Genomic DNA, 8926 nt, shown 5'->3' with positions numbered 1-8926 from the left:
ATTCATGTCAAGATGTAGTTTTAGAAAAATTTGAAAAGTTGTATTAAAAAATGTTTTATTTTATTTTATTTTATTTCATGAAAACAACATCAAAAAATAAGAAATCAAAGTTCTTATTTTTTTTATAATTACTAATATCAATATATAAAGTTACATACTAAAACTTATAATAAAAAATAATTTATTTCATTTCATGGTCTCTTTTGACTTTATATTATATCTTGTAGCCAAAATTTATTTATAAAAAAAAAAAAAAAAAAAAAAAAAAAAAAAACTCTTTTTCACCAAACAAGAAAACTTGGTGAAGTTTTTGTGGACTTCTAAGTACAAAGACCCCTTTATATTGTTCATGATTTACTAAACAAAGATGGATGATCTTTTTTTATACAAAATGCTCTTTTCCTACAAACCACTAGTAGGCATTGTAAGGAATACTTCTCAGTTGTTGAGACCCGTACTTTTCCCAAACAGAATTCTCCAGAGGGATTTGGTACGTCAACCTTAGCGATAAAGCCAAATCCCTCAGCAGGATGAAATAATCCCAGGAAAAAGTGAAAACAAATTGCTCTTGTGCAAGTTTACCGAGATATGATATATAAACGCTTTCTATTCAGCGACATGTAGTTCAAGTCTTGTATCAGATTGTTGTGTTTACCCGCTTTGCAGTCATATCTGGAGCGATGCCCCTTCCTCAGTGCTGAATTGCATCCATATTGCAAGTCTGGTGAAGGTATTTTGACAGGGCTTGCAACCAAACTTTATCAGACTAGCTCTTTGTTACTGAAGGGTGAACAATGCATCCGAAAAACAGTTTTGAATTTGAGCTGTCTTCGATGAATTGAAGCTTGAGAATGGTGATTTTTGGTGGAAGTGTTGAACACAGCAGACGAACTTACGGTGACAGTTTGTATTGTTCACTGAAGAGGTACAGTGTGCTTTGTAAATCCGCTATGAATTATATCAGATGTGCGGACAAGTTTGTTGGTCTTGGAGCAAGTTTTGAAGGGATCACAAGTTCTTCGTCCTAATTGCTGGACATGCAAGGAGTTTTTGGAACAAAAGCTGCGGGGGTGGCACACGAGAAAACAAGTTTTTTCTCAAAACTTGCACCAATCGCTGATTTTTTGTTTGTTCTCCACTGATCCGCACAGCCTCTGAAAAGTATCCATGGAGCTAAATTGGCTCATTCAACAATCGTGACTATAGGCTCTAACTGTGGAAGGCTGGATAACAGGAAATTGAGAATGTAAATACTTTTGGACTGCATTACATGCGACGACGTTCAGAACCGAAACTTAGGGTTCTCCAAAATCAAGGTAATTTGGTCACTTGAATTGAAAATGCCCCTTCGCGTAAATTAGGATTGCAATTTGAAATGCTTCTGTGGCACCATGATACCACTCTTGGCATGACATGTGGATTCTTCCTTTTCTTAGGATAGTAGTGGAATGGATGTGATTTGTCGGGAAAGATTGAAGGGGCAGTTGAGAGCAGATTTTTGTGGATTTCCGGCTTAGGGCTTCAAGGGCGGCATGGAAGAAAACCTTATCCTCGCAACAAGTATAAATTGAATTTTTGAAAGAGATCGTGCCCATGTGAGTCGTTAGAAGTTAAAGAAATTGGTGGTTGAGATCGATGTCATGCGATGAAGTATGAAACTACATGTCTTACTCCTGATGAGTACCTGGGCTTGTGTTCACAGATTGATTTTATTGGTTCTGTTTGTGCGCTCATTGTTATTCTGCAGATGGATTCATTTCATAGCAGCCTTCTTCCACTTCCCAAAAAATCCTTACCTTTCGATTGTTTGTGGTCAATTCGTACTTTGTCCCCACTTTCCGCTTCAATGTCCGCGCTCCATCTGCCGTAAGTCTTGCTGCTCCCAGAGCAAAGGTCACCGGAATCAGTCGGCTCCCAGATCTTGATTTACGGCTCTAATGCCGATCCATTGTTTGTCCACGAAGCAAATCTCGACTGGTAAGAATTTGTGTTATTCTCTATTCTTGTTTTCCTTGAAGAACGCAAGGCCAAGAAATGTGATTTCGAGAGTGAGCCGCATTAGATTGTGGAATTCTAGGTTCATGCCTCCGCTTCCACGTGAACATGTTCTGCAGTTCATAGCACGCGTTTTCTCCTGCAGATGGAGACCTCCTTCCTATTTGCTTTCTCTCAACCCCGTCTTAGATTTTGAATTTCATTTACATTTCCGGAAGTCAACAAAAAAATACTTCTCTTGTAAAGCCTGCGCCTCCATATTGACTTCTTGTAAGAAGTATCTTTCACGGTGATCAACTACTAAAGGTCACTAACATCGATGCAAAAATCAACTGCACCGCTGAAACTTTTTGCAGTAACTTTAAGTGAAGAAATAATTATTGTGATCATAATATGGTGGATGACTGTTACTAGTGGAAATTGATTGTGCAACTCAAAGAATTGTAGCGAGAATATTTGTGAGTTGAATGTATTACTTCAAAAAGAGTGAAAAAAAAGGTCCCGCTAGGGAAGCATTTAGTTGAACACAGTTAATGAAGGATTTTACTGTACCATATACGATTCGAGCTACTGACAAAAACCTTGTTTAAACTATGAACACGTCCCCATCTTCTGGGCCCGAAGAAACCATCTTACATGCCTTCATTGTACTTTTCTTTTCGCAAATTGGAGGCCAAAACTGGAAGCATGATGTCTCCATCCAACTGCAGTTTCAGAGTCTTCAATGGGCGAACTTTCAATTTTGGAGATCCAACCGCTAAAAGTGCCAACCACGCCTCAGCCGTGCACAAGAGTCACGCACGGCAGCACTTCAAGGACCAAGTCACCGTGTCCTTCTTGGAGGTCATTTGACCAGCAACCGTTGTCTCATCTAAGTCGCCCAGCTCTCCAACGAGGACCATGGCGAAATGGCAACACAAGAGCAGGGAGTCCCCAGAAATGAAATCACCCCTATCAAGCATTCCTGAAAGTTTCTTTCCCGGGAAATAGTTTCAGCCTTTCGCGGCTCATCTTTACGTCCCCTCGCTGACAAAACCCACCACGAGTCCCTCTGCTGAGCCTCTTTTTCATGTTTTTCAACGCGTATCTTTCCCTCACATAACTTGCTTTCCTTTTTTGACTCCTCGTGGCCCTGCTCTGGGTTTTGGGTCGTAGAGCATTCGCCGAAATTGAGCGAGGAGCTGCTGCGGGAGGTTGGGGCTTGTGGCGTCTCACTGGAATTTCGTGGGGGATTGAGTTCAGGGAAGGACACCGTTGAGACTGGTTTGGTTATTGGAGAATTTTGGGTTGTTTGAAGGTGGGAGTGATAATCGCGAAGCGGAGGATTGGGAAAGATTACCAGAGATTGGCATGGCAGAGGATTTGGTGTTCGTATTTGTGTTTGTGTAGACTTTAGGGATATAGTGGAGGGAGTGGTGGGAAGATTTGGAGGCAAGCGGCTGTGGGAGACACATTGAGTGTAGGCAGAAATGGCAATGCAAGTCGGGCACAGTGTTACGTTACCCAGGACGTCTTACGGTGTCTCGAATTCCAATCATGCGCTGAAAGATACGTCGATGCTATCATGGAAATCTGTTCGAAGAGGAAAGCAGATTTTTCCAGGTGTATCTTTAAAGTCTAGCAGCGGGCGCCCGCTTTCACTGCAAATTTCGGATCAACCTAAGACAGGCTGGGTAATGCGCGCTACCATGAATGGTGTATGGAAGGATATATTTGTTTGAAAATGAACCTGTCGAGTCGGTAATGTGATTTCGCCTCCTCGTTGGACATGTCTTAGAAGATTTGAGGAGACGGTAGTGTTTTGCCTTGATACTCTGTTGTAAGCATTGTAGAGGATAAGTTGTACCGGGATACTAACATATAGGTAGGAATGCCCATCGACTGTCTTGTCTAGGATAGGATCTTCACCTGAATCGAGTGAAACAGTGCACGCTACATTGTATTTGATCACGAACGTACATACTCAGTTGCCGTTTTATAGTGGGAGCGGGAAATTGAATTACTGAATCGCATTTGCCTTGGGATACATGATCAACTCGGTCTCAAATTTAGAGTGTAGAGGTAACGCATAAGAGATGTTGAATGTGCACAGAACTCAATCATGTTGAATCTTTTAGGTTCTGAAACAGGTAAACAAGTTCGTCAGTGCCAATGCAATTTTCATTAGCGAAATCACCTTAAAGATTATGTCGCAACATTTGCACAATGCTAATCTGTACACAATCAAGCTTGAATCATGGGAGGATCTCACATCAGAAGTATTGAACTCGTGTATGTTGTCACTCAGTGCAGCTTAGTGCTGAATTCACCTAATTAATTACTTATGTTTTTGTTATATACTCCAGCGTTCGTCAGAATAGTTGTACAATGTGTGACAGCACATCGCTAATGGTTAAACTAGACTTGGGGTTTTTTTTTGAATCCTGCAAGATTTACTTCTTCAGTTTGTAAATCCTTCTTCCCAGTGGAAATTCGCTGAGCGTATAGATCTACAAGTACGAGTCCTTAAAGACTCTGTCTGATCTACAGATTAGATAATTACGATTATTAAACTTGTTAATGAGATTGTGCTGTTAAATTGCAGGCTGCGTTCAAAGTCTACAACTTGGAGAAAGAAACTCCTGGTAAATTAATCTACTTTTGCCTTTTTCCTCTGAGGATATTGTCCACTTTCATATTTGCATGGTCTTCATATGAACGAACCTTCTCGTGCAGGTTCTGTATCCTTGTCAGAATTCGAGGCGCGTTTAACAGATTTGGGTCAGGAAGTGGCTCGGTTGAATAATAATAAGAATATCTTCCTGGTTGGGATGATGGGTTGTGGAAAGTCGACCGTTGGGAAGATTCTGGCTGATGCCCTTGGCTACAAGTATCGTGACAGGTATATGGAATTGTCATTTTAGTTGTTGAGGATACATCTTTAATTATCGAATAGCGTGTCAAGCAATTGTCATTACTCTCTTGAAACGATAAGTTAATCTGCTCGTATAGGATATCAAGTGAGTTTCGTATGTTACTTTCATCGATGCAGTTCTTGTTAGACAGCTAGACAAACTTTGTTTTCTATAGTAAGGCCGCTTTAAAACGCGTATCTGTCTCAGTAACAAATAGGCTGGTGAAAGAATTAGGAAACGGTCTATATGGAACTTCATGTTTGTCTGATAAATTATGTTGGTTCTTGCTGCGGTGCAGTGACGACGAGATCGAAAAGATTGAAGGTGGTCTTGCTGTAAAGGAAATCTTTCGCCTGAAGGGCGAGACTCAATTCAGGAAGACTGAGGTATATCTTATTCGAACTCTTATGTGAGTATTTTTATATGAGTTGGTTGACGCATGGATTATTCGTGCAAACTTCACAATATCACGCTCTCGGCTTGTAATTTGCTTATCTGCAACACATGTTTAAGTGTAATTCGTTTGAGAAGTATGATCCGTGATCCATTGTGTTGGTAAACTGGTGGAGGACGTCTTTTATTATTTGTGATTCAAGGGCCAGCTGTCCTGAAAGATCAAGGGAAAAGTGTCTTGGTCATAAAAAAAAAAGACTGAAATGTGCTGACTAATGAGTTGTTGCTGTAATTCCTCGCGTGCAGTCTGATGCTCTACGGAAACTCTGTGAAAAGAAGGACTTGGTGGTTGCCACTGGTGGTGGTGCTGTAATTTACGACGCTAACTGGTATTTTTACTATTTTTCTTTTTACTTTTGAAAAATAAAAAAATAAATCTATTCTACTTTCATGGTGAGGTGTCGTAGGTTTTATTGAAAAGTGTTCAACTTTCATTTGCAAAGGTTTGCCTTACTGTAACTTTATTAGCAACTCTAAACTTTAAACCCTAATCCCAGAATGTTAATAATTGAATATTTGACCAAGTGGAGCCTGATTCATACAGCTTTGTCCTACGGATATCATAGTGTAAGACTACTTAAATTATGGAGACATGATATCTACCAAGTTTTTCATGTAGTTTGGTCCTGATGTTTGGCTTTTTTTGGAATATGTAGGGAATATTTGGGCAATGGCATTACTGTTTGGTTGGACGTCCCAGTAAAGGTTTTGGCAAAACGGGTAACTGCTGTCGGGACTGGGTCGCGTCCACTCTTGGGTGACGGTTGTGCAGATTTTGAGAGTGTTCTCTTAAAATTGTCAACCTTGATGAAAGAAAGGAAGGCACAGTACTCAAAGGCTCATTGTAGGTTATGCTTTGAAGGTATAACATCGCTTTGTCAGTGCCTCTTTATTTGCTGTCTGGAGTGTTACATGTTCATCGTCTGTTTTGTCGAACTTTGTGAATAGTAGTCTACAGTGCCCTATGCAACTTGTAAGTCTTTTGAATTTTCATTTTAATGATACCTGTGTCATATTAGGTGATATGAAACAGGTATCAGCTTCTCTGTATTCTATTTTGTACACACAGAATCTGTATTTCTGAGTTTTGTCCTAAGTTTGAGAATCTGCTGCAGAATTGGCGAAAAGCCTCCAATCGACAGAAGAACATGAGCCAACAGTAGAGGCAATTGTAGTTCAGGTAAGAAATATTTGGAGACATCTTTGAATTGCATTTGGGATCGGCTTATTATCTTTCTCGAAGCTCTCCTGCCCAACTCCCTGTTGTATGTTCTTGCTGCTTCGTTAATATTACCAACTACCAACTTTTTTCGATACTCAAAAGAACTTCAGAGGTAGTATTGTTGGAACCATTGTTATATATGACTTTTGTTACCTTTGTTCAACTGAGACTTCAAATCTGGTTTTCTCGTGCACTTGATATCGCATTTTGTGAAGCTTGACATATTTTTGACATCAGATATTGGAGGAAATCAGGCATTATCTGCTGCACGGTAAACGGACACCTGCACCTGAATTGTCCACTAATTTAGCGAGAGATATTGAAGAAAACCGGGCAGCTTCTGCTGCATGATCAACGCATGCCTGCACCTGAACTGGCTACTAATTTAGATCAGGAGGTTACTACCTAAAAGGCTTCATGAATTTTATGAGGCAACAAACGGTTAGTTGCAGACGTATTTTTCGTAGATCATAATTGCTCATCCCTCACATCATTTTAGAACAGGAATCCACGTATGTTTAAGGTATACTTATTTCAGGAGAGGGAAATTTGCATTCAATGTAGTATTAAGTGGCGGATGCGAGTGGATAACGTTATAGACGGGACATAGAGTCATTATTTGGTGGCAAGCGGAACTAAAACGTTTGTAGTTAGTATGTCTCCTTTACCATTCTATCTTCTAGAAGGTTCGAGACGTTGCTCATAATGTGACTCCCCAGCGTGAAGAGATGTTATGCCTTCGAATTCTAGTGTGGGTTCCTCCGATTCGCCGATTCTGTAACATAGGGGACTATTCATATGCGTCATTTCTTTGTGTTGCCTGTCACCACAATGTGCCTGGAATGCGACTTGGTGTCCAGCTGAGTTGGTACGCCTGAGCCTTCGCAGGTCCTAGGTACCTTCCGTGCATATGAGGACCCTTAAGATTGTTTCTGGAATTCGTCGACGGTAGGCTACAGTTTGTTGCAACCTGAACCTCATGGAAACCGCAGCGTTTACACACATGGGCGATCTAGCAGAAGATCAGATCTCCTGTTCTGCACGCTCGGGCGAGTTCAAAAGTGGGGACTAGGTGCAGAAGCTGAGGTGAACAAACATCGAAGGAATCAAACCTCGGGATGGAGGTTGTTTCTGCATCCAAAGCACCTTATCAAGCAAATATCTTCCTCGATGACCCCTCTCATTCAGAAACCCACAAGTAGGGATGAACGTCAAAGCATCAGTTTTAGGGCATTTCTGCAAGTCATTGTTGAAGTAACCGTTGAAATCCGGAAGAGGGATGCCAAATTTGGATTCAAATGCTGACCTGTGGCAATGGTTCCTTCTACCCAAAAAAATATTTTGAAGTTATTTTGGAGAATTTACTCCCCTTTTCTTTGACAAGAGAATTACATATTTTGGTTGTTATATACATGTCATACTTTCAAGTTTTAAAAATAATAATTTTTTTATTTCTTGTCCTCCTTTATGTTGTGGTAGATAGAGCAAGTACCATTCACTTAGTAAATTTTATCACAAGGCATACCATGGCCAAGTTCTTACATTGTACTTAATAAATATATATATATATATATATATATATATATAATGAGCATATAAACATAGAATAATATAAATTCAGGATTTTGTTAAGGATGTCAAAAGAGATTCCCAGCAAACCTTATACCTAACACAATTGTAATTTGCAATCAAACACAATCAATATGTTAACTTCAAGTAATTAGTTTATATTATATATACATAATATAGAACTTGAAGTCTTGTTTTCTATTTAAATTGTGTCTAACCTTAAGAGCTTAATAAAAAAATTAAAATTAATACCTTCAATCAAGATATTATAATAATAATTATAATAATGATAATACATAAATGCATTTATATATGATACTTAAATTTATGTTCCAGTATCATATATCATTACAATATGATACATGATTTATTATTGTAATATGTCATAAGTAAAAATTATTATATATGATACTTTAAAATATAATAATTTTCATACATATACATATGCAATTTTACTTAATGAAGTTTAAAAATAAAAATAAAAAATGTAGTAGGAAGGAGTTTGTGCATTTGTGAAAGGAAAGCAAGACAGCAGGTTAACCGAACCAGCCAAGAACCTGGGAGACGATAGTGTGAAAAGGAATGATATTAATCCCAGTTTAATCCAAGTTCGGGGAGTGTGAATAGAGAACTTCACCGGAATATGATTCGCAATTAGGGTTTTAGCGCTCACAAAGGACATGTCCTCTCCATTCGCCATTGTTGGTCCAATCCGATCGAACTCGCACTCGCGAAACAATTCCCAACGCCGAACGTGGATGGCGTTGCAATCCAGCAACGTAGCAACGCCCCA

General features: G+C 39.4%; 2 protein-coding genes across 3 annotated transcripts; both read left to right on the top strand.

Annotated features, from left to right (window-relative positions):
• The first annotated feature begins 391 nt into the window (after positions 1-391).
• On the top strand, positions 392-1884 carry LOC149987965 (uncharacterized). The gene is made up of 5 exons (XM_090255082.1): positions 392-490; positions 667-730; positions 965-1089; positions 1235-1316; positions 1748-1884. The coding sequence occupies exons 1-5, from the start codon at positions 392-394 to the stop codon at positions 1762-1764; spliced, it is 387 nt and encodes a 128-aa protein (XP_090111208.1). The 3' UTR covers positions 1765-1884.
• On the top strand, positions 1605-7308 carry LOC112290659 (uncharacterized). 2 transcript variants are annotated; one of them, XM_024537190.3, is made up of 9 exons: positions 1605-1977; positions 2706-3668; positions 4580-4619; positions 4711-4876; positions 5188-5275; positions 5589-5671; positions 5999-6204; positions 6458-6522; positions 6802-7308. In XM_024537190.3, the coding sequence occupies exons 2-9, from the start codon at positions 3465-3467 to the stop codon at positions 6913-6915; spliced, it is 966 nt and encodes a 321-aa protein (XP_024392958.1). In that variant the 5' UTR covers positions 1605-1977; positions 2706-3464; the 3' UTR covers positions 6916-7308. The 2 variants fall into 2 exon arrangements, with proteins under 2 accessions (XP_024392958.1, XP_024392957.1); XM_024537189.3 differs by having other exon boundaries at positions 1606-1977; positions 2668-3668.
• The last annotated feature ends 1618 nt before the right edge of the window (positions 7309-8926 follow it).

The sequence above is a fragment of the Physcomitrium patens genome, chromosome 13 (genome assembly GCF_059467195.1).
Source record: "Physcomitrium patens ecotype Gransden chromosome 13, ASM5946719v1, whole genome shotgun sequence".
Taxonomy (NCBI): domain Eukaryota; kingdom Viridiplantae; phylum Streptophyta; class Bryopsida; order Funariales; family Funariaceae; genus Physcomitrium; species Physcomitrium patens.
The sequence above is the reverse complement of the archived record's forward strand: the minus strand, read 5'-3'. Positions and strand labels throughout refer to the sequence as shown.